General features: G+C 37.9%; 1 protein-coding gene across 10 annotated transcripts in view; it reads right to left on the bottom strand.

Annotated features, from left to right (window-relative positions):
• The window catches only part of CYRIB (CYFIP related Rac1 interactor B), a 130700-nt gene that overhangs the window by 25819 nt on the left and 79477 nt on the right, over nt 1–25404 (bottom strand). For 3 of the 10 annotated variants that reach the window (XM_074316757.1, XM_074316756.1, XM_019723738.2), the window contains 2 exons: nt 22063–22105; nt 4403–4485 (listed from right to left, as the gene is read on the bottom strand). In XM_074316757.1, the coding sequence (XP_074172858.1) occupies nt 4403–4475 (73 nt within the window). In that variant the 5' untranslated portion in view covers nt 4476–4485; nt 22063–22105. Of the gene's footprint in view, nt 1–4402; nt 4486–5379; nt 5463–22062; nt 22106–25404 lie in introns of all 10 variants that reach the window. The other 7 variants (XM_074316760.1, XM_019723776.2, XM_074316759.1 and 4 more) reach the window with 5 other exon arrangements.

Raw genomic sequence — 25404 nt, 5'->3', positions numbered from 1 at the left:
ACGGGAAAGTCACATTTATAATTTTGAAAGCTGCTGAAGACTGCTGTAGAAATGAAGACAAACAGAAAATAGCAGACAGGTAGGCACTATTTTACTGACAGCAAGTCATGCAAAAGGGTGAAATACTAGGGAGGGGAAAAGACTGTATAAAAGAAAGCTTTTTTTTTTTTCAAAAAATGGTATCATATAATGCACCCAAGACTTGTCACTTTGATTTTTCATAGCAAAGAATGAAAAATGTTACTACTTGAAGAAAAATGTACCACTTAGCCAGCTAACAAAAGGACATTCATTTGATTGCCAAATAATGTATTTACTACAGAGTAGGCAGTGATTACTCATCAAACTTAGTTTTAAAGCTGTTCAAGGGAAATGACAGCACGTTTCAGCTGTTCTTATTGTTTGAAGATAAAGTATTTTAATAATTTCATACCAGTTTCTTATAAAAGAATCACTGAAAATAATTGCTAAAATTGATGTTGTTATGGTACAAAAGGAGGCAAAGATCAGCTACAAAAGGAAAAGTAAATAAAAAGTAACTCACATAAAAATTCTAACTGAGATTAGAGGTCTTTCTGCTTTAATCTTGCATTCATTCAGTAAATATTTACACTCTGTCTCCATAAGCTTCGTGGAGGCAGGGACCTCAATGTACAGTAATACCACTGTAGAGTATGTAACCTCAGTATCTAGTAGATTTTCTATAATAAATATTTGTTGAATGAATGAGAAGGTACAGATATAAAAATACGCCTCCAGCATGAGTTAAAGGAGGCTATTATGCATTTTTATCTCTGAAGAAATAAAGTTCTACATCATTTTAGAAAAATAACTATAAGAAAATGTCACCAGAATAAAGACATTTCAAAGTACAGGGCAAAAGCAATTGAAAATATGAAAGAGGTACAATGGAAAAATAAAGTTAGACTAAAAGAGTGGGTATCAATATTTTTAAAAGGTGGGGGAGGACAGGTAACACAAAAGACACAAGAACTGGAGGAAATGTATGACTAAATGGAAAGGCACTAAAACAAACAATCAGAGAAAGTGAGAATCTATTTCTAATTTACAAATACCCACCTATATTCACCTGTATTTACTCTCCTACTTTGGTCTAACTGAAGATAAGCAAATCAAGATTAACTAACAAATATTGAACTTCTTTCATTTACAAAACACTATGCTAAGATTGGGAAGGGACATAAAAATAAATCAAAGTCCCTCTTCTCCCAAGAACCACAATTTAGTGAATATATATGTATATACATATATACATATGTATATATGCAATAAATTAACAATGTCATTATAAAATAAGAAACTCCAAGAACTAGAGTAGGTTACACAGGCCCCAATTCAGTGCTTTTTATATGCTGTCATTGGCATAACTGCTGCCCAATTTTACGGGGCAATTCTGAGCTTTTATCTTAACTGAACCATTATTTTTAAAATAAAATCTTATCATATAGGTATAACTTGTTTTAAGAAAAAGACCCTCTTTCTAGTACCTCAAGAATAGATAACAATGAAAACACGGATTGTCATTTCCTGCCTTAAGGCCTCTGTACATGTTCCTTCTACAATGCCCTTCACTAAATTAGCCTGAAACATTCTACCACACCCTCCATGACCGAACTCAAAGGTCACCATCAGAAAGTCTTCTGTGATGCCCAATCTACTCACTGCTAAAGTTAATCCTTTCCTGATCTATACCTTGAATGTAAATTATGTAAAGAAAATTATTAATTTGCATTTCTATCTCTTCTACTAAATTGAGAACTCCCAAAAGGCAGATGTTGTATCTTTGTTATCTCTGCGTCCCCTGCACCTACTTGCTGGCATATAGGAAGCAAGCCATAAATGTGCCTGAACTGAAGTGAAAAACAGCACTTGTGTGTGAGCACCTAAGTTAAGGGAGTAATGATTTACAATAAAGATATAGTCTTCATTGTGTAAACCATAGGATTCCACCAAATCCTGTACTAGACATGTACTAAAATAGTTAGTTTGTATACAGCTTGATGCAAAATGCCAGTACATCTATCTGTACGGAATTGTTTCCATAGTTGCCCAATCGTGGAGATAGATACACTGAGCTAAATTTAACCAATTAGAATGATGGAAATAGTAAAACTAAATTACTCTGGTAACCTGAATATTTACTCTTCATCTAAAAATAGATAATGGAGTACTAAATATTTCAATAAAAAGAATGTTGCTTTTTTCTCAGCAATCATAAGGAACTGATGAATAAACTGTTGGCAATTCTGAGTCTGGTATAAAACAGTTTGAGAGAGGCCCAATCTGATGGGCTGAGGTCACTCACGCTAGTATCCTAATGTTAAGGTAAACTTTTATCAAAAGAAAAAAGATTAAGATGCAAATGGAAGAGATAAAATTAAGAGTATTCTAATGTTAGAATCAAAAGAAAATGTATTTTAAAATCTACATAAGAAATAACGGGTAAACTCTAGCCTAGTATACAGTATGTGTTCACTAAATTTCTTTCACAGTATACCAGTAAGTGTCAAACCAAAAGTTCTACATTGGCTGACAGGCAACAAATACCATTTTAAAATTTATATCTGCCTTTAAGAAGTTAGCACTTTATATATAATTCTTCAGTATTGGTTATTGCTTTTGTTGCTGTTGTTAGCAATTTTAACCTTTTCCTGCCACTAAATTCGCTATTCAAATTTTAAGGATGATCCAACCCTCCCCTCCCCCCGGAAAACCAAGACCAAATAATATTTTAAATACTACAGTAAATTCATGCTTCTCACTTGACCACAACATAATGCTAGGTTTATAAAAAGATCAAGTGCCAAGTCTTGAACAAGATCTTGACTGTATCAAAGCCAAGATTCTGCAAATGTAAGGAATTTGAGACAAAGAGTAAAAAGGAGACAGAATAACAGAAAAATATACAAGACCAAGTTTGAAACAGATGCAAATAAACTAAAACACAGCTGTAATGTAAGTTGCCTCATCTGAAAGAATCATCGTCAAGTCAGCAATCTGCTCAACATCCCCAAGCAGATTAAAATTCATGCTAAACATGCACTTAAAACAGTACTGTTAAATTGTTGAGAAGGGTCAAGAAAACCAATATTCATTTAATGACATGTTCCCCTAAAAATCCAGCAATTTATCATGGTCCTGATATTGACATTACTGCTCTTTGCTAGCTGCATACAGTACCCAAACTGTAACAGAACATTTATAGGAATGTAATAAAAGTAGAAAAATATCAGAGACCATAAATTATTCCATAAAATGGAGATAAGCTATAAATTGATGTGTTCCTATGAACTATCCCAGTTTAAAGAAAGAAATACATAAATTACTCATAAAGTAGAATGAATTTCATAATATCACATAAATTGAAGTTGACGGAAAGTGCAGTGACTCTGGGTATTTATTTTAAGGGATTTGTTTATTTTGTTTTTAAAATCAGAAAAGGTCTTAAATTTTAAGTATTTAAAAATCTGTGCCAATGTTTTACTCTTAGGTGATAATGCAAGGGGGATCACATGATTTACAGTCTAAAGGCTCTCTCTTCACCCTTTCCTAACAATTTCTAATCATCAGTTAAAAATAGCAACATTCACACTAAAACATCAATTTAATACCATTCTTCTCAATTTGACAACCAGACAAGCTAAAGCAATAGTGACAGCCAAAAAGGCAAAAGCTTTTCAACATGCAGGGGGATGAAACGACACTTACCTGCCACTCTTAGACCATATTACAATAGGTCATGCAACATAAAACAAACAGAAGGCAAATTACTTAAAGGTTTGTGAACCCATTATTTTTCTTTTTAGTTAGAAAAAATAAATTCCTGAAATAAGTACATATAATGAGTTTAACTTTTTAAATTAATTATCTGTGAAGATTAAATAATTAAGGTTCACACTTACCTTTTAATAGTATGCCCAAATTACTGAGCTTTGAATGGCCTTCATGAACAGATTTGTATTAAAATACTTCAATAGATACAGAGTTAATAGTTAATTTTTCTCAACTGCCATAATTTTTCCCAATATTGCTTCTACTAATAAATCTTGAAGTAGCATTTGTCCTTTCCACTAAAATTTTTCGTAAAAATGTTTTCATTAGAGAATCTCAAATGTTTTCATTAGAGATCTCAAATTATAAAGTAATGTCCAATAAGAGATATGAATTTCTTATAAAAATTCAAATAAAAGCATTTTATCACAATCTGTGCTATATAATCTGACTTCCAGTTCTAGAAGGCACCAGAAATTTTACTCAAACAATTCATAGCTCAGTCATGCAAAGCAGTTAAGAAGATGGCAAAGTGGAAACATTCATTTAGTGCAAGACAAACGCAGTCTACTGCAGGCAAACAGAAATAGATATAAAATCATCTTCTCACTTTCAAAATCAAGGAAAAAATTTGGCCCCTGCTCAAGGTCTGTGCATGTCAAAACTTTAAGAAGATTCCCCATGTTAAGGTACCTGTCAAGACAAGAATGAGAAAAGAGAAAATATCCCTTTATAAAAAAGAACATCTGAAATTGACTCTTTAAATAGTAACAGGGAAAATGTTCATTAGGCCATGAATTCATCCTTCAGGTTACCCCGACTGTGCTCTGGCAGGCAGCAAACCGGGTTCTCAAGGTGTTGGTATGTAGGACCTAGGGGGGAAATGTGGTTTTCCTGTACACAGTGGCACAACTGCTGCTCTAATTCTTCGCAAAGTTCTCAAGACAAGGTTCATTAATGGCCTTATAATGAAAGATTCTTTAAGTATTCCAATAGTGCTAGTATTCTGAAAAAGAAATTTCTGATTGAGAATTATTCACAGGTAATCTTGTTTAATGTTGCACGGAAACAATTTATTTCAAAGCCAAATATCAAGAGTCGGGGCCACAGCTCACCTTTCCATTTTATTTTAAAATTAGCAGAATGTTAAAGTTACTTCCTGTATGCCATTAAAAATAAAGCGTGTATCTGTCTAACCAAATTTGGATCGTTAATAATTGGTGGAGGTTATTGCAGTACTGATTCTGGATATGCAGCACAATTCTGATTTCTTATAAAATACTTGCAGGATTATAAGCATAGTCACTAAGGCATACTGTTAGAATGCTCATCATAAGGCCGCTTGCTTCATGGGCTAATGAAAGGACGGCACTGGCTACAGACTCAACATGATTTTAGCAAATGAAAAACTAAAGAATTATACATATGATGGTGATGTTTGCCTACGATTGAGGAAAAAATCATGCAAACTCTGATTCCCCATATTTCATTAACAAATATTCTGGCTGGCCTTCACTGTGGTGTGAGTATAATTAATCTTTCACCTTTACCATTGTGCACCAGCCGTGAAGGGCTAAAGAGACTTACTTTCAAAGTCCAAGAAAAAATGTGCTGCATTGTGGTCTATGTCCCTGGTTAGCACCTTAATGAGATTACCCATGCCAGCAAACCTAAAAATAAAAATGGCAACATCATTTAGTTCCAGTAAAAAAATTTTAAGCAGAGGCCTGGGATTCGGCAAAGGCTGGCTTGCTCATAATTACCAACAGGTGCAGGTTTATATGCTCTGGCATCGAAAATTTGGAACAAAAAGCACATTTGGCTCTGAGTTTAAGCTCTCATCCCTCTTTTCCACATATCAAAAAGTTACATAAACAAAGTTGCAAAAAGATTAGATTTTTACATTTAACTTGCAATATTTACATTTGATTAATCTATGCTAATGTTACCCCTTTAAAATGTTTGAAGCATATATCCTCAATTTAAATTAACATCAAAATAGATTTTTCAAATAAGTAAATATTAAGACCATTGTTTTTAAATAATAGGGATATTTTCCTTCTGCAGATCAAATCCTATTGGGAATACAAGGAAGACAGTATTCAAACCACATTTAACCATTAAAAACTGAAGGGAGTAATCAATTAATGACCTATTTAAAAATTTTACCACACATAAACCAGTATTTCTTACATCGTCTATACTCTGAAGATTAATCAAACTTGTAATTATTTAACTCATAGATTATTCAACAGCATCAACTATATATAACCATACAAAGTATTTAACTTAAAAATTAACATAACAAACCAGTACAAAGGGAGCCAGCAATTACCACAACTTAGTACGTTTGGAGAGGAAAGACCAGTAAAAATAAGGTACTGGCACCAATCTTGCCCCAAAATTTGCTATGACTCAGTGAGGATGGAGGGGAAAGGTGGTGTCCGGGACACCAGGTTCAAACCTGGAAGTTGCTATGGTATCACAGGTAATCTCCCCTCCCCTCCCCCAATCTCAATACTTTTTCACCAAACATGGAACTGCTGGCAAATATAAATGAAACCAAACATAAAAGTAACAGTATTTTTTTATCAATGAAAGAAGACACCTTATTACTCACCCCCATTACAAGAAGTCTGAAAAGAGTTAGCCTTCTGGCCAGCTGTGCTGTCCCCCTCTCCTTCACCTAGTCCCCTGACAATGGCACATGTCCCTAACTTTCAACTTCCAAAAGAGGAAATAATAGCATATGTATAACAGTTACTTGCTTTAGAGATCCAAGTCTCATGGACTCACACACATTTCTTAGAAATCAGAAAAACAATCTAATTTATTCACAAATTTGGTAAATCATGAAGGGTCCCTCTCTTTTAAAACGATATTCCCCCATGGGTAGAGGTAGGGATCTATTTTACTTCCAGTATGAAAATCCTTATTATACAAAATTTCACTAGGAAGATTCTGTACAATGTTTTACACGAATGGATTAGCTGACATAAAACTACGAAGGAACTATTTCATCTTACACATTTTAAAAAGTTTAATAATAGCAACCTTTTTTTATATATAAGGAAAATATAAACATTTTTCCAAAATCATCACATCCAAATAATCGCCTCAATTTGGTTACTAAATGTATTCAATAGATTTTTTGGGGAACCATTTGGAAATGGAATAGTTCACAGCTTTAATTTTTAAAAAGCTTTCAAATATGTATAGACTGTTTTCAAACACACAAAAATTCTTACTAACAAGAAGTGAGACCAATATACAAAGAATTACCTAGTGTTAGCAAAATGTCAACTATAGATGCAAAATAAGCACGAGAAAGTATTATAACTGTCTTTAAAAGGAAAATGGCAGCACACCAGTTGCTGTTAGAAGTTTAGTCTATGGAATCAAAGCAGAATTCCAACTCTAGCTTACTAGCTGTTTGACCTAGAGAATGCTAGGTAACCCTTCTGGAACTCATTTTCTTCATCAGTGAAATATACATAATCATAGTGACTATCTTAAAGGGTTATTACAAGAGTTCAATGAGATGAAGCACTGACTTAGCATAGGATATGGCACACAGAAAGCATTTAATAAATGTTGGCTGTTATCACTGTAGCCCAAAAATCACAAAATAACTTTTAAAAAACAATAATAGCCCTATTTCTTTGACTACAAACCAGTCTTCCATTCATCAATCAATTTCAATGTTATAGATCAGAATAAATCTCAAAGCCCTTATGTAGCCCATTTTTGTCAAGAACATTGCTGAAATGCTGTCCTAAAATGAATCCTATGAGACCACCAGCAGCACAGGAGGGAGGGAGGGAGGAAGGAGAGCTCAGGTTTCCTTACCTTTTTACTTTAGGCACACAGTCCATCCTCAGGGAAAATATTAAAAAACTAGCCAAGTTTGCTGCATTTTCCTCCATCCCCTTCTACAAACTTCTTTCACTATTTAGTCCTTCCTTCGAGGCGCGCCAGCCAAATGTGACCCTGCACCCCTCACCCTGCTTCATACTTGGTTCGGACCTACTCACTCTCCACAAGTGCTCAGATTTAGAATTTCTTGCCTCGTCATCCCAAATGTACTCAGTTTGCAAATGGCCCAGTTTATCTAGCACAGGCTTCTCAACCTCAGCACTATGAAAACTGGGGGCTGTATCAGTCTTTTGTCGAAGGGGGCTGTCTTACACGGTAGGATCTTTAGTAGCATCCTCAGCCTGTAGACACTAGATGCCAGTAGCAACTCATCACACAAGTCGTGACAACCGAAAATGACTCCAGGTATTGCCAAATGTCCCCTGGGAAACGAAGTCACCCCTGGTTGAAACCTCTGGTAATACAATGCGGTCCAATATAGAAAGTCCCTCTGCCATACAGCACACAGGACAGATGCTGTGTAGACAACACACATCATGTGTGTCTCGAACAGAAATTCATGGAATTTTTCAAAAACCTGAAAACAGTCCATTATAGCATCATCAATTGTCATATCTCTTCTCATAAGGATAAACAAAAAAATTAAAACCATATCCCCGTCTTGCATAGTGTAACTCTTCAGCCAAAAACAAACCAAACAAAACCTTCCATCGCTTCAGTGTGACTGATTTCAATGAATATGACGTAGTGGCTAACTGTCAGTTCTGCTGGTACCAGACTGTCTGGGTTCAAACCCGACTCTGCCACTTTGCATCCTTGTGACTTTAGTCAAGAATCCTCACTTTTCTCACACATAAAATGTACATAACACACATCTACTGCAGAGGGTTAATAAACTCACAGATTGGTGAAGAGAAGCCAAACAAACATCCAGACCGTGCCTGGCAGTCTGCTGGCACCTACTGCTGGGACTGGCCTCGGGACCTGTTCCCAGGAGCAGAACCTGTGGAGTGTGAGGCTTTGGGGGCGGTGGTGCCATATCTCCTGCCATAGGGAAGCCAGTCTGTCACCAAAAAATGAAGCCAACTTGCAGTGGAGAGTCACAGAAAGTGTCCTAAAAGCATTAATCTCTGATTCCACTTATTCCCAAGTTCCAGCTGCCACTTCCCTCAGTTTAAGTTGCTAGATTTTCCTCTGGTTTTAAGATGTTCTAGTTTCTTTCAACCAATTTCGCCTTTACCTGTTTGGCTGAGTTGAAATTTATTTCAGTCATTTGCATCTAAAAGAGTTCTGACTAATAAGACTTCTAAGTGTCAGATGAATAAATAAATCTGATATAAAGGTCACCAAAAGATATAAAAGATTTTCAGATTATATACAATTTGGTCCAAAATACTACTGATTATTTTAGAGGCACTATTTCAAAATAAATGATAAATATTATCATTTAGAATAGTAAACTGCAAGTCTTAGAATCTGAATTTAGGAGAAAGCTAAAGAATTCTCTTTCAAATAACTTTTATTGTAACCCTTGGATTTAAGCTAAATATTATAAATATTTACTAAGCAAGCTAAGAAATTTAACATGAAATTAATACACAGAAACCAGATATAGTTTACTTGAAGTGTGTGTAATATTTCTGGTGGAATTTTGTGACAATGAGCTCTTCTTATGTTACATGTTTGTTTCAAAGTTGGCGACTTATCTGGAAAGGAACACACTCTTCCTGGCCGGTAGTCTGTGGAATGTATTTCTGAGTTCACAAAAGGCACTTAATATATTGGACCGGACCATTTTCCCACACAACATTTGAAAAGACATTTCCTTAATTAGAATAATAGAATCCAAAAGAAACACAACTACACACTATAGTTAATATACTATTTCTCCTCTCTTTCTAGAACAGTCCTGAGAGATGCTGTTACTTCATTTATTCTCTAAAGCTCAAGGGCTTTCTAACGCTGTGCCTAGAAGGCTAACATCGAGGATATTCCCACAGCTGGCGTCTCTTCATCCTTCACGTCTCGTCTCAAATGCCCCCTCTTCAGACAGGCTCTCTCTGCCAATCTTATCAGTAGTCGTTGTAGCCCTGCCCCATTAATGACTACGGTACCACCCAACTTACTCCTTCAACATGCTTAATACAATCTGAATTACTCTACTAGTTAGTGTCATTTTTTTATGTCCAGTTTATAAACTTAATAAATATTTCTGGGTGGGAGATGAGAAGGAAGAGAAACTCATCAACACACTGACTAGCTTCTCTATAAATCGAGGTTTCTCAAACTTGGCACCACTAACATTTGAAGCCACAGTTCTTTGTCGTGGGGGCTGCCCTGTGCACTGTAGGATGCTTAGCAGCATCGAGGACTCTAATCCACTAGACACCTGGATATCACCCCAGCACCAACAACATCTCCAGATAATGCCAAATTTTTTCTCTAGGGGGCAGCTTCCCCCTTCTGACCCCGTAACAATCACTACTTTAAATGTATGACCACAAACAAGAAGTACATCCTGTTTTGCCAGGCAATCCTACTCCAGTCAATCTACTCTCCCACTTTCCCAGATGACCATTCCACAAGGAGGTTTACTCCTCAAACCTCCAACCATCTAGTCGTTTCTATCCTCACATGCAAGAAATGATCTCACTACATTTTTTACCAGAAAAAAAAGAAAAAGAAACATGTACTCCTGGCCTGGAACGCTCTGTCCACACATCTTCAAAGGACAAGCCACCGCACAGCATTCAGATCACTGATTAGAACACCTCAGAGAGAGCTTGTACTGCTCTCTCTTCCCCTCTCTCCTCTCTATCGCCTTCCCAAATTGATGGTTACCACCAGCTAACACACACTCATTCCTCTGATTATCTGTCTTCCACCACTTGGTGAACTTGAAGAAGGCAGGGGCTTTGTTTTGTATCTTACGCTATCCCCAAGTCCTAGAACAATGCCAGGGATGTTGTCGGTAGTCATAAATATTTGTTGAATAGCTGCATGATTAAAAACACACAAAAACAAAAATTGGTCTGTGAAGTCATAGGAATGTTCCAAAGAGGGGAGAGGAAAGACCAAAATAAATACTGACAATTGGAAACTCCGAGTTGGAAAAAAAAAAAAAAAAGGTCTTTGAATTTAGAAAGAGCTCACTGCCTCCCCAGTCAAATCGTCAAATCAATGAAAACAGTCAGTGTCTGTCTGTCTGTCTCTCTGTAAAAGCCACAAATTTTATGTACAACTATTAAGAATTTTAAAAATATTAATTAGGGAAACAGAGACGATATGAATATCAAGAAAGTCTACGGTTTGCTAAGAAACCTGAGGAAGAACATAATACAATAGCCTTCCACAGCCATAAATATGGCTCCAAATAGAAATGAGAATGGAGACTAACCTGTATAATAATTCTGCTCTTTGTAAAACTGAACAGCATTCATAACATTAAACAAAACAAACTTTAAAATGTGGTTTTAAATTTAATTTTAAATTTTATTTAATTTCCTTTAGACCACAGGTCCTCAAAAAAAAAAAAGTCCTATTTGGGAAATCTTCACATCTTCTGAAAAAGAGTTAAAAATAAAGTGTCAATTCTGACCCCTCAAAATTTTACAAGAACAAACTCCAAAATCAAGCCAATATCCATTATCATCTTCAACACAGATAACTGAATGAAGAATATGAAGAAATGTGATGAAGTATTAGGTTGGTGCAAAAGTGAGGTTTTTGCACCTTTAAACCGCAATTATTTTTGCACCAACCCAATATTAGAGAAAGAGGAGATACCAAAAACACACTTTGTTCTCTCTAAGAAAACTTCAAAACAATACATTTCATAAGAATGCTTTAATACAATTCCATACCTTCCAATTTATGGTACCTAAGAAAGTGAATGTGAAAAAAACTTATCAAAATGATCACAAGAAATGGCCAACCATTTTTAGTGAAAAAAAATTTCTTATTTTATCCAACTTCTGAATCCTAGGCAGAAAGGTCTTCTAGAAAACATATTACTATAAAATGTTCCTGAATTATACGCCTGTTGTGCATAAAAATATTACTTAATATTAAATATGCTATTTGTCTATCTTTTCAGACATTCACACCTATAGAAACAAAGGGAAGCCTTTAAAATTGACAAGATGGTGGGGTAACATGGAATTTCAACTATGCTTCCGCTTTACTTGTCAGCCAAGAAATGTCTGGTTCTCATACAACATGTACTGTGCATCTGAGGAAATAGTAACAGAATAGAAAATCAGTAATAAAAAATATGATGCAATTTTCAAGGACAATTATACAGGATGAATTATACAGGATGAAGGCCAGAGGGCCCTGAGGAATCACAAGCTTACATTCTGTTCGCATCCTTCAGCTGTGTGTTCACAAACTAATTATAATACAATGTAATACTTGTATAACAAAATACAATATTTTGCATAAGCAAAAATATAGTGAATCATTTTTATAATTCTCCTTCCAAAGACAAACTACCAGATATACATGAGATTCTGGAATTGCTATGCTATATACTCAACTAAGCAGCTATCACGTGTTTAAAAATCTGCTTTAACATACAGAAGTATTAATATTGTACTCTGAAGAGAACAACAATGTCAACACAAAAAATATTACGAATAAGCAATGGTTCTTTCGAAGAAAGTAATTTACCTGCAGGAACCTGTTAACCAAATTGATGTGTTCTAAGACAGCACTTACAGAAACACTGTATGACACATACTGCAATGATCCTTCTAGCCAAGCTACTACACAGAAAACAATGCGATGAGGTGAATGCAAAGTTGAAAGGCAGGCAGAAACCCACACGGTTTTGCTTTCCTGAAAGCCAGTTACATAACCTCAATTCCACATTTCTAGACCTAAGGTGCAAGGATAAACATTTCTCAAGTGATTGCATAAGGCATCAAGTACAAGCTAAAATAGTAGAAATTTCAAAAACAATTCACATGGTATCAACAACCTCACTTAGCACATCTGCTTCTAAAAATATTCACGCATCACGTTCTTCAAAACTTGCACAAGTCTTTTTGTAGAACCACTGCCATGAAACTGCAACATCACCATTTGAAAGCAAATGTTGACTGAATATTGCAAATGAACAGCAGAGTGACTCCAGGAGTAAGCTAGCAGCTGACAACAGTGTAAGAACAAAAACTTCTCAATATGTCAAACTTTCAAAATCTATTAAAATTAACACTGTAAGCATTAAATGTTGATGAATTTTCAGATTAATGTATCTGAGAAGTTTATTTTACGATTTTTTGGCTTTGGCCTTGGCTGAATATTGACTTAACTGGCCAGTGTATTTGGTGTACCTCTGATACACGCACACAAAGTAAATCTTCAACATAGCGCAGAGTAAACACTCAATAAAAACCTGTGGAATTAACTGTAAATAGGTGGGATCCAGTGGCACTTCTTTTATTTGAAGGATCAGTTAGGTACACAATAATTTTAAGAAGTATAATCATACTTTCTTCTCAGCTTCTGACATGGCTGCAACTCACATTAGGAACACGGCAGCTGATGGAATTGAACGTACTAACTTTATGTAAGCAGTTGAGAACCACCAGTAGTTGAGTGCCAGGATGATGGAGAGAAATCACGAACTCAAACAAGCCTGCCCACAGAGTATCTGCAATGATTCTCCTGCCATTATGCTATCTGCTCTACTGATCACCCCACAAGTGTATTTCATGCCCCAACCTTCTCACACTTGCTTCACTTCTCTCTTTCCCCTCATCTTCCCAAAAAGAGAAACTGCTAAATAGCATCTTTTGTTCTAGCACAATGACAATGGCTGGGCAACAAATATTTATTCAGTAAAGGTCTATCCAGGTTTTGGTTTTCCTCCTGCTCTTCCTGTTTTCTGATCTACCGTACATGGCAAACATGCGTAAGCGGAACCTGAGCTCCCAGGACGTCAACTCTCTCCACACTCCCGGTTCCACTGAACTGATAAAATACGGAGACTTAACATCCCCTCCTAGACTCTACATTCCTAGTGTTTTATTCCTCCCACCTGTACCCCTGGACAGTCTGAGCACGAGCTACCCAAGAACTAGGACTCTGAGAGGAAGCACGAAAATGTTATTGGTGAACGTCGATCGACATGGATAAATGAACGCTGAGTAGTCTGCACAGGTGGACTGTGACGCTTATTCTGTCATCTCTCACCCCCAAGCCTGTCCTGCTATCACCTGCGTTGGGACGTTGGGCCTACGACGCTGTAAAGTCCATTCCCTGCACTATGTCAGCTCACTAATCATTAGGTTCCATCACTGGGAAGGACTAAGACCATACTGGAGGGTGGGAAGAAAGAGGGTCCCTCTTTCTGTTTTGCAAGTCCTGTCAGCACTTCCTGTCAGCAAAATACAGCTGAGGCTCTAGGCTCCAGCTTCCTGTGAAACTCTGAGCAGCAGTGCAGTCAATGCCTGGCCTCCTGCAGAGGCCTGAGCTTCCAGAGTCCGGGTTCCTCCTCCTACCTCCTAAATTCCTCCTAACCCACCTCTTCCCTTTTGTTCCCCCAGCTCTAGAAGTGGCATTTGCTTCCTGTGGTGACTATTAATATCTAAGTCACCCTGCGTGATAAAATAAGAAATATATAGTTGGTCTTTATCCCCAGTTCCTACCACAGAGCTCCTAATCCCTGGGAATTTCCTGGGGGACAGGAGCCTCTTTTGTTTTAATTCGGTAACTCTTGGCAGGCCACTAGATGGCTTCCAGATAGAGGCTGGTTACCAATAAGACCAAGGCATGATTAGAGGGCTGGGACATTCAGCCCCATCTCCTGACTGCTGGGGACGGGAGAGGGACTGAAGACTGAGGTGACCACCAATGGCCAATGATGTATTATTATCAGTCATGCCTACACAGTGGAATCTCCTAAATGACAGGGCTTGAGGAGCTTCCAGGTTGGTCACCGCATCCACAGTCTAGGAGGTGGCACACCCCAAACTCCACGGAGACAGAAGCGCCTCTGCTCAGGACTCACCCTCTGTATCTCTTCATCTGGTTGTTCATCTGTATCCTTTATAAAATCCTGATAAGAAATGGTACTAGGAAGTAAAGTGTTTGAGTTCTGTGAGCCATTACAGCAGATTATTGAGCCTGAGAAGGGTGTCATGGAAACCCCCAACTCACAGCTGGTCGAAATACAGAAGGCCTTGGACTTGCGGTTGGCATCTGGAGTGGCGAGCAGTCTTATGAGACTGAGCCCTTAAGCTGTGGGGTCTGCACTAACTCCATGAAGTTAAGTGTCAGAATCAAAATCAATTATAGGACACCCACTGGTTGTCTAGAGAGAGTTGGAGGATTGGTTGCTGTGGGGTAAAAAAACCCCACAGATCTGGTGTCAGAAGTGGTGTTGGAAAACAGTTCAAAATTGGTGTCAGAGGTGTTGTGAGTAAAAGCACTCAGACCTCAGCCTCCTCTTTTTGCGCAAGCTTCCAACACTTGTGTAAATAAATCCATATATTAAATCCCGTTTTACAACACCAGCAAGGTTTCTGCTTTCCTGGTTGAAATCTGACTGACACACAGGAAGTTCTAGACAGTAAGTTAACCCTTAGCCTCACTAACACGACCTAATCTATCATCTGTCATCATCACGTACTAGTGTAGCTATTAAGAAAGTGATCCTTTGATTCTCCTTCCTTTGCAAAATGTAAAGGAAGAGAAGCAGGATCCTGGTCTTACTGGGTACCCAGCTACAACAGCACCAAAGCAGAACTAAAATCTCCCCATGAAGCCCGAGCACGTCGAGATCAATATATTTTATCAGTCTAGTAATTACATGGAGTTAGGTTACTCACCTTAAAAAAATGTGACATAAATGAACAATGGAATGAAAATTGGGAGATGATTTCTACTCTTGATTCTATCACAAAATATGTAACTTTACACAAGTCAGTTTACTTGTTAGACTGAATCTCTCACGTTACTTCTATGATTTTGCATGTTACACTGCATCTTTCCTACTGCTGACATCTAGTGGATATACTTAGAGTATTTTAAAATGAAAAATCTTATTTAAGCCATCTTAAATAAAAGACTTACTAGAATGCCTGGCCATGTGCAGTAAATAAAATAAATTAGGAGACCAATACCGCTCCTTAAATGGAAGTGAACCATAATAAAATAGTATTCTATCAGTTTGTCACAGCATCTCCGACTTTGATTCAAATATTATTTGTACTTTTCTGTGCTCTAGCCATTAAAAATTAAACCAGGAATGCAAATTACTGCCTCAGTTGCAAATTTAGAACAAGAAAGCAAAGAAATGCTTCCTGCTATGTCTCCCAGCAGGTACAGACACAGGGTATGAGAAGGGCTAGTACAAAGCTCCAAGGAAAGTAATTTAGGTGTGTATATAGAAGGGTGTGTGATGGAAACATGGAGGGGAAAAAAAGCATAACTCAAAATTACCAATTTTACAAGAATTTATGAAGGTTTTTCTTGAAAAAATATGATCATTAGACTAAAAACAGTATTCTGAATTCACTTTCTTAAAACTTACCACTATTTTGAAATCCATGAAAAATTTATATGCACACACATAAGATAAAAATTTAAAAATATACATATTAAAATGCAAAGGAATGATAAACAGAAAGTTTAAGATAGTGGTTATTTCTAGAGAGAGAGAGGGCCATAGGACGGGGCAACTTCAGAGGTTTGGGTAACATTCTAGTTCCTCAACTACTGGTGGATTCACAGAGACTTTTATTTTCAGATTTTTAAATTTACAAATAAAGGTACATATATTCTTTTGTATGTATTGATAATTCAAAGTTTTTAAAATGTAAAGTCACTGATGTTCGAAGAATACATGTGACTCATTCCAAGATGCTCAACAAAAAACGACTGGATTGGAATTCAGGTACTTCAACTCTTTCTAATGCACATGCGACAATGCACTGATAGTCTATTAAATAAAAACCTTACCATTACTATGCAAAACCTGAACATTTCTCTATCTAGTGTGAACAGTGCCTGGTGGTGGTTATTGCTGTTTTAAATCAAACAACCTTTCCTTAGCTCCTGTCTGCCAACCACTGGCACAGATACTGAGTATCTGGCACTGGGAAATTCACAGACAACTGGAAGAGACCAGAAAAAAGAGTGTGGCTTGCTTTCAAACAGAAAAGCATGTAAACAACATTATGAATGTATAGAAAAAGGAATACCTAACCAAAGGGGCTGATTCTTTCTTGTTTTCCATTTCTTTCAATTAGGAAACAATTCAAACATAAAAAGATATCACATTCACATATTCTACCACCCAGATAAAGCAGTAACCTTTTGCCATATTTGCTTCAGATGCCTCCTTTCTTCATTTGTGCAGTTCACCATCCCAATCTCCCCCAACCAACTTTCCTCTCCTCCCAGCTCCTAATATCATCAGTACTTAAAAGTTTGCATCCTTTCCGAACATATTTAAGAACTTTTACTACAAAGGTATGTACTCATAAACAGAACTGTTCGGCTTTTCCATGTGTATAAATGATACCCTCAAGGATATCTGCCAGGATTTATCACACAGGAATAAGCACCAATCCTAGTTATCCTACTATGACGAAACCGGCTAAGAGGTTCGTACAATTCATCCTTCTACTTTCTTTTTCTCGTGATTTGAGTTAAAAGGTAAAGTATTCTGGGGGCTGGCCCAGTGGCTCAGGTGGTTAGAGCTCCATGCTCCTAACTCCGAAGGCTGCCGGTTCGATTCCCACATGGGCCAGTGGGCTCTCAACCACAAGGTTGCCAGTTCAATTCCTCGAGTCCCACCAAGAGATGGTGGGCTGTACCCCCTGCAACTAAGATTGAACACAGCACCTTGAGCTGAGCTGCTGCTGAGCTCCCTGATGGCTCAGTTGATTGGAGAGCATCCTCTCAACCACAAGGTTGCCGGTTCGACTCCCACAAGGGATGGTGGGCTGCGCCCCCTACAACTAGAAAACGGCAACTGGACCTGGAGCTGAGCTGCGCCCTCCACAACTAAGACTGAAAGGACAACAACTTGACTTGGGAAAAAAAAAAAAAGTCCTGGAAGTACACACTGTTCCCCAATAAAGTCCTGTTCCCCTTCCCAATAAAAAAAAGAAAAAGAAAAACATACAGTATTCTCTGAAGTGAGGTATCCCTGACTTTTTTTGATGGATTGGGGTCTCCTCTTAACATTAACAGGAACTAGTCACAATAAGGAGTGGAAGACATCAAGCAGAACGGCTTTATACCCAATCATCAATGAATAAGGACATCTGAGACCAGGAAGGGACTATCCACGCTACCATGAATGTTTGTGTCCCCTCAAAATTTGTAAGGTGAAATCCTAACACCCAAATAGGGCCTGTGGCACATAATTAAGCCCTGAGGGTGGAGTCCTCATGAGTAGAATCAGAATTAGTGCCCGCGCAACAGAGACCCCCAGCGAGCTCCTGTGCTTCTACCATGTGAAGACAGTGAGAAGACGGCAGTGGGCCCTCACCAGACCCCAGTTATGCTGGCACCCTGATCTTGGAACTTCCAAGCCTCCAGAAATGTGAGAAATAAACTTATGGTATTTTGTTACCGCAGCCCAAACTCAGACATTTGCTAAAATGGAACGCCGAAGCTTACCCACCTAACCTTAGTATGAATCTATTCTACAACACCCATGCAAGCAGTCGCCTAGCTTCTGCTTAAAAACTTACTCTACATGACTATACCAGGGAGTAAGTCATTCTGTTTTCAAATGATGTAGATTTTAGACTTCAGTCCACTTTTAGAAACTTTTCTGGAAACTTCAGCCAATGATCAAATGAGGCACCATTAATCCAACGTGAATCTTGCCCTCAAGAATCACACACAGCTTGTATTAAGCTGAAATTCATCATAAGAACCTTCTTAAACATTATAGACTGAAGGAACTAACGGCAACAGAACCATTTTTCCTTGAGTATGACTATAACTTAACCTTTGTATCCAAAGCACCTCCCAGAGGGTCTTGGCTTCTCTAAGTACTAAATAAAAGTCAACGGACGAGATCTTACTGTGTGCCATATACTATGCTAAGCAGTATATATACAGCATTATCTTATAAAATCCTCAACCATCTTATGAGGTTAGTAAGGATCACAATCCTCATTTCATTTCTGAGCAACCTGAAGGGCAGAAGGATTAAGCAACTTGCTCAAGGTAAACAGTGAAGCTGAAATTCTCACTCACACAAATCTGGCTCCCAACAGTTCTCTTAACCATTATGCCATATTGCTTATTAGTCATAAATGAAAGTACACAAAATTCATCCAAAAAGAGTTAAAGTTTTTTCAATCGTTCCTGAAAGAAATTAATTCAATACTAGTATTAAAATTTCTAAATTAGGAATAAAATTCTAAGAGAAAAACAATTTAAGAAAAAAAATATGATGACTAAGAAAAGATGACAGATGGTAACTAAGAAATGTCCTTAAATATTTCTCTGCCATTTGTCAGGTCTTTCTGTTTGAGCTGGCACAGGAAAGGAATTTATACAGTGAAACTGCAGCAGGGCACAGCCAGTACTTCCCTTGTTTATGAACTTCAATTAAAACCATTCTCTAAAATATAACTCCTCCAGGCTCATCGTAATTAAACAACACAAAAACAACATTATCTATTTTCTTTTCTTGGTAATCATAATTTTTAAGAAATGTACTTGAATAATTTTTCTACATTTATAAATCAGTATTTCTTATAATGCTAGAGACTCCAGCAGAGGCCTATTCATTACATTTTGATCTTGCAGAGGAGATGGTAATTATAACCAAATGTGTTTTCATTGTAGTATTTTTAAAAATATTTTACTTCAGTTGGAGAGTAGAGACAGATTCCCTGAGTCAATTAAAAAAATTATATTCCATGACTATTTTCAAGTGGCAAGGCCTGATACCTTTCATTAAGTAAAACTGTAAAAGCTAATTTACCCAAAAACAAAAACAAAGAAAAACCTGGTTAACAAAATATAGGAGGTAATCCATTGTTTTCTTACAATGGAGTATATTAATTTTAAATGGACTTTAAGTAAAACCAAATGCAGAATGCAGATATCATATAAACTTTTTTGAACTAAGTATGTTATCTAATAACTATAGCTTTTCAAGTTTCACATAGCACATACAAAGGCAATTATTTACTTAAACCAAAGTTCAAATCGCTTAACTTGGCTTAACCAGCTTGACTATTTTCACCATAGGTCTAAAGCTGCTAGTAGGGAGAAAGGAGAAGAGAAAGAAGTGAAGGGAATGAGAAAAAATAGAAAATCTGGGCCCAGAATATATAGGGGTCGTGAAACGCCGTGAAATCATGTAGCTCAATTCTCTAGTTTTATAAAAGAAGGAATGGAGGGCTAGAGAAAGTTGGTCACTTGGGCAAAAGCAGCAAAATAGTTTTTAAAAATGAGGCATAATCCAATGACTCTGGCAGTGCAACTTTTGAGAACATCTTTAAAATATGGCATCGGAGCCACATCACCTTGACAGAATGAATCAAGGACCACAACCAAAAACCCCAGAAGTCAGATACCCCACCATCTCCCCTTCAAAACAAATATTAGTGCTGGTTTTACTATCAACCAAATTTCAACAGATCTACCATTCCCTTTATTTGTAGTCAGCTACAAGGTGCTGAACAAATACTCAATTTAGTGACACATTCCAGGCTCTTCCTAACTTAGGCTGAAAAATTATCACTGCATAGTTCATACCACCGAAGTGACTGAAAAACACTTGATTTGTACAAGTCTTGACCTTTTTGGCTTGTTTCCATAACACAAGCATCAGAGCACTTACTATGTGCAGCCTTCCTATGGCAATTAGTTATGACATTTCCCTTAATAAGCTTTTGGCATCTCAAACTATTTTAGTTTTTACAAGTGTATTTCATGTTCCTTCAACTAGAAGGTGAGTTCTTTGGAGGCAGGCATTCTCCAAGGCTTCTCTTATCATCTACTCCCTTTCCCACAGACTACGTTGTTGTTTCTGTGATTATTAACCAGAAGTTTCTTCAAAGCTATTTCCATTAGGATATTTCTTAAGGTGTGGATGTGCAATGCTACTTCTTTAGGATTAATTATACAGAACATAAAAACTACACTTACTCAAGCAGAATGGAGAAAGAAAGGTGTAGCTGATTTTTCACTACCAGGCATTCTTAATCTGGGGTCTAAAGAAAGAATTCAGTGACCTGTGAATTTGGATGGGAACCTGTTCACTAACCATTATGTGAAATTTAGTAATTTCTTCAACCAAGACGATAGGCAACAAATTATAGTAGTGCTAGAAATACCTGTGAATCTGTCAATAGAAATCAGAGGTATTTTCATGTTACATTATAATTACTGCAAACTCGTCACAATTTAAATGTATAGTATTTATCAGAATTGTCGCCAAAGCTTACTTTCTAATGTAAGAAGCATATATATTCCTCTATCAAAAATTTGTATTTTCAGTATTTTTTATCTGTATTTCAATATAACTGGTTTCCTTTTTAATCTATGTATTTTACTTCATAAAATCATGAATCGTCATTAGAATCATTACTCTGAGAAGGGAGTCACAGGCCTCACCAGACGACCAGAGGTCCATGGCACCGAGAACGGGTGGGAACTCCTGCACTGTCACCTACAGAGCAGGTGAGGTGATTACAATTCCAAAGGACCACAATAACTGTCATGTCCGTTCTAATAAAATGACAGGCAAGTTTTGAAATGTAAGTATCTGTTTATAACTAGGAAGAACACTGAAAGGACTTTAAAATGACCGTTTTCATTTTCACTTGAAGAACACAAAGTGTCCACAGAAAAATTACACTTTCAAATACCTATTAAGTTGTTATAACTAAAACAATTACAGGATTATAAAGGCTTATTAAGTACTCAGGATCCTTCAACAGTAACTATTTTTTGTGGTGTTCTTTACTTCTAAGACTTTTTTAAAAGGACTAAAACCAATAATTTGTAGAATTCTTATTAAGAATGTAAAAGTGTCCTCCCTTGTGGCTTCCAAATAAATCAATATTTTAAACTTCTAGAATTATGGCTTAGATCTATTCTAATCAGCCATACTGGTGATAGCTAAAACGACTTAAAAAGAAATTTTTAAAAACCAAAACACATACCTCTCCTATTGAAAGAAAGCTGTAAAAAAACGCCTTCTAATTAATTTACATTTCCCCATTACTTCCTAGTATTCTAAGCCAGACACTAAACAACACAGAGTATTTCCTACAGGAATTTTAAGCAGTTCAATATTATGTACAGAACATTTTCCTTCAATTATGTTTAGCCAATAGAGTTTTTATTTAAATCACAGCTTTTCATTTGCATTTGAATAATCATTTCCCCCAAAGACATATTTACCTTCAGCCAGTGCTGGTGATTCTGTTCTCGTCCCTCTATCTGTCTAAAGAAAGAAAAAAAGGAAGAAAGTCTAAAACATTATTATACTTCAAAACAAATTTAATTTTATTAAAACGAACTTTAACAATCAAGTTCATGGAAGCTCTCACATGTATATGCTGTATGTATCTGTGTGTATCCTTGGAGTAACTCAACAACCACTGACAGAGGACATACTAAGAGTGAGACATTATGTTACACCCCGGAAAACACCCATAGGTGATAAGACACTGTAGCTATCACCCTCAAGACCCTCAAAGACTAATAACAGGTGTCCCAAGAAAAGTACACAGTTCTCATTACAGCTTATGAAGCAGAAGTAACAAGGGAAAAAATTAGCAATTCTTTATTCTTGTAACAGAGGCCTAAAATTATCAAGAGGCATATCTCTATACTCTTATCACAGTTTACGTTCACTCAGTTTCAATGTAGTATTAAAAAGTCAGTTTTGCTACAGGTACCAAGACCCTTGGAGTCCGTGACTATAACCTTTTTTGCCAGAGACACTTGTGGCAAAACTCAAGTGAAGCACAAAGTCCTTCCTAGGAACGGTTTTACTATTTCAAAGCCTAAAACAATTTTAGGTAAAATTAAATCATCAAAATGAGTTTGTTCTAACTTTGCAACTAACAGCAATTACAGCCACTGTAACAAACTATTAATGGTTTAGTTCACAACACACGCATATGACCAATGTGACTAATCACTTTTATATGATCATTTTTTCCCTAATTATTTATTCTAGAATCCAGAAGTCCTAGATTTAACAAGTGTACAACCCCTGTGTGTAACAGCGCCTGGTAACATCTTGAGGGGATGGGGCATTGCCTTCCTCGATGATAAGTGATCTGACACGCACTGTCTTCCAAAGGCTGAAATGAGCTGCTGTGTCTCTGACATTAAAAAAACAGAAACAGAAACGAAAACACAACACAGGCCCAGGAAGCAACGGACGGAAGCAGGACTGGCAACCTTAGACTCCACTGGATTAGAATTTCTGATTCTAGGGGCTTCTGCCAGGAGACACAGGAAGAATTCTGAAGCAACGACTATCACCGGGTCACGCTGGACTCCTTCCTTCGGCCCCGCATGCTGAAGGAGTTACTATCCCATGGGGGGTCCTATAAACTGACCCCAATGGCCACGAGGACTTGGGGCTGCCGCTACACAATGGCGACAGGAGGGAGGACATTATTAAGAACCCAGAGGGTTCGACGGGGGCTGCCATGCCCAGTGGTAACTACAAATGGGCAGGTGCAACTACAGCCCGCAAGGATCAAGCATCTCCAGGCGCTGAGCCCTTGGGGAAGGTCTGGGTCACTCTACCAGGAAAACGCCTCAACCGAAACTGCTGCTGAGAGTGAGGAAAATCTAGAATGAGTGGTACAAGATGGAAAGAAAGAAAACGATTCCTCTGCCGACCCTCCTGCTGTGAGTGTCATGCAGAGACTGTGGCCCGCCACCACTCGGAAAGCTCTGTAGTAGACTGGATTAAATGGCTAGTGCGTCACAGAGGTCCTGGGGGCGGGCCGCATGGGACACGTCTGGGGCCCCACCTCACATCTTCACTCAGCTGAGGCCCCTTCCCTTGGCTGCACCCCTGGGGCTCTCTTTCTCCTCACAGGCTCTGCTGTAAGAGAACCCACGGGAACTCCTCAGCCCTCATGAGACACAGGAACCTGGAAGTGTGAAGGTGTTAACACCAGCACCCAGTGGGTACCCCTGGCCAGTGCCAGATGGGATCTGGGAGGTAAGTATCCGCTTCTTCCCACCCCCCACCCAGAGTCATACTCTTCATGCCTTCTCAGAGGGCTTTCTCAAGCCCGAGCCCTACTTGCGCGCAGAAGGCACCAGGTCAATAGTGACCCTTGTATTGACTTTCCTTCCTTCCCGTTTCACTTGCTCCAGTTCTCCAACTTCTGTTTCCTGTTGACAGGTCCCCAAATAAATTATCTGCCTAGAAAGAAAGGCCCTGTCTCAGGCTCCGCTTTGGAGGTGAAACCAGGTCAAGACACTTGTCCTTGAGGACACCACACTCCATCTAATCTCCACCAAGTCCAGTCCGCCAGCCCCCAACTGCTGGCACGCCTCCGGGCTCGGTCCTGGGCCTCCACGCCTCTGTGGTCTCATTACATCTCAGGGCTTTATGTGTCATCCACACGTCTCAAATGTTATGTATTCAGTCTGACATTTCTCTCCAACTCCACACTCTCATCCCACCGCCTACGCAGTATCTCCACTAAGATTTCTGATACCTCAAGCTGAACACATCTGACACTGAACTCATCTTTCCCCTCAGACCTCCTCTGTCTGCAGGCCACCCCAGCTCGGTGGCTGGCACCTCTATCCTTCCAGTTGCTCAGGTAAAAACCTTGGACTCCTCTGCAACTACGTCCTCACACATCCTATGTTCCACACAAACTCATTACCTAGAATCTTCATGCTGACTGTTCTGTCTCCTGTTAACTCCAAGTTGAGGGTTCAGCTGCATTAGTATTAGACCTACTATTACTTCTGTATTCAAGAACCTCCAGAATGGGGGTTGCAAAGTTAAATGTACAGGGGCTTGGCTGGAGCCAAGTTAGAAGTGCAGACTAGGGCACACAAATGTGCACGCTTAATCTAAAGGGTGCTATCAGCACGCCATGCTAAATAAAAATGCAGGGGATCCAGTGCTGGATATTCACGTAAAACAATTTTTACATGTTATCTACTAATTAAGTAAGTTTAGAAACACTCAACAGGCCAAAAGAAATAGTCTGGGGTTATATTTCATTGATGAACCACCAGTTTGTAACTTCCGCCCTAGAACTTTGTATTGTCTATACTTTATATAGTATTAACCCTAACCTTTTACTTTTCTCTATCAGGAGATAAATAGGAGCCACTTACGTTCACAACCTAACCACTCTGGATTTCCTCAAAAGCTCCTCTTGGATCAATGTTATTACAAATGGAATAAACACTTTTTTGCTTTTTCTGCCAAAGAAAAACTTCCTTCCCAAAGGCCGACTGCAGCCACCCAAAAATAAACAAAACAAGTGGCTTGGCTGGCCACTTTCATACTTTCATAAACCACAGGAGAAAAACCAGTGCCACTTGCGTGGTTTTTCTCCATGGAGGAAATTCAATTTACCCAAATTCTTCATAAATCAAGGATAATAAAACACTTATAATTGTTTTCACCCCTAGAAATCAAATGTCAGGTCATAAATAGTGATTATTAAATAATATATAAATCAGATAATCCACAAACCTAGAAGTTCTTCACATTAAGTGTTAAAATTTATTTGCCTCCAGCAA

The sequence above is a fragment of the Rhinolophus sinicus genome, linkage group LG12, assembly GCF_036562045.2.
Source record: "Rhinolophus sinicus isolate RSC01 linkage group LG12, ASM3656204v1, whole genome shotgun sequence".
NCBI lineage: Eukaryota > Metazoa > Chordata > Mammalia > Chiroptera > Rhinolophidae > Rhinolophus > Rhinolophus sinicus.
Note: the sequence above shows the minus strand (reverse complement) of the source record. Positions and strands in the feature narration are given on the sequence as shown.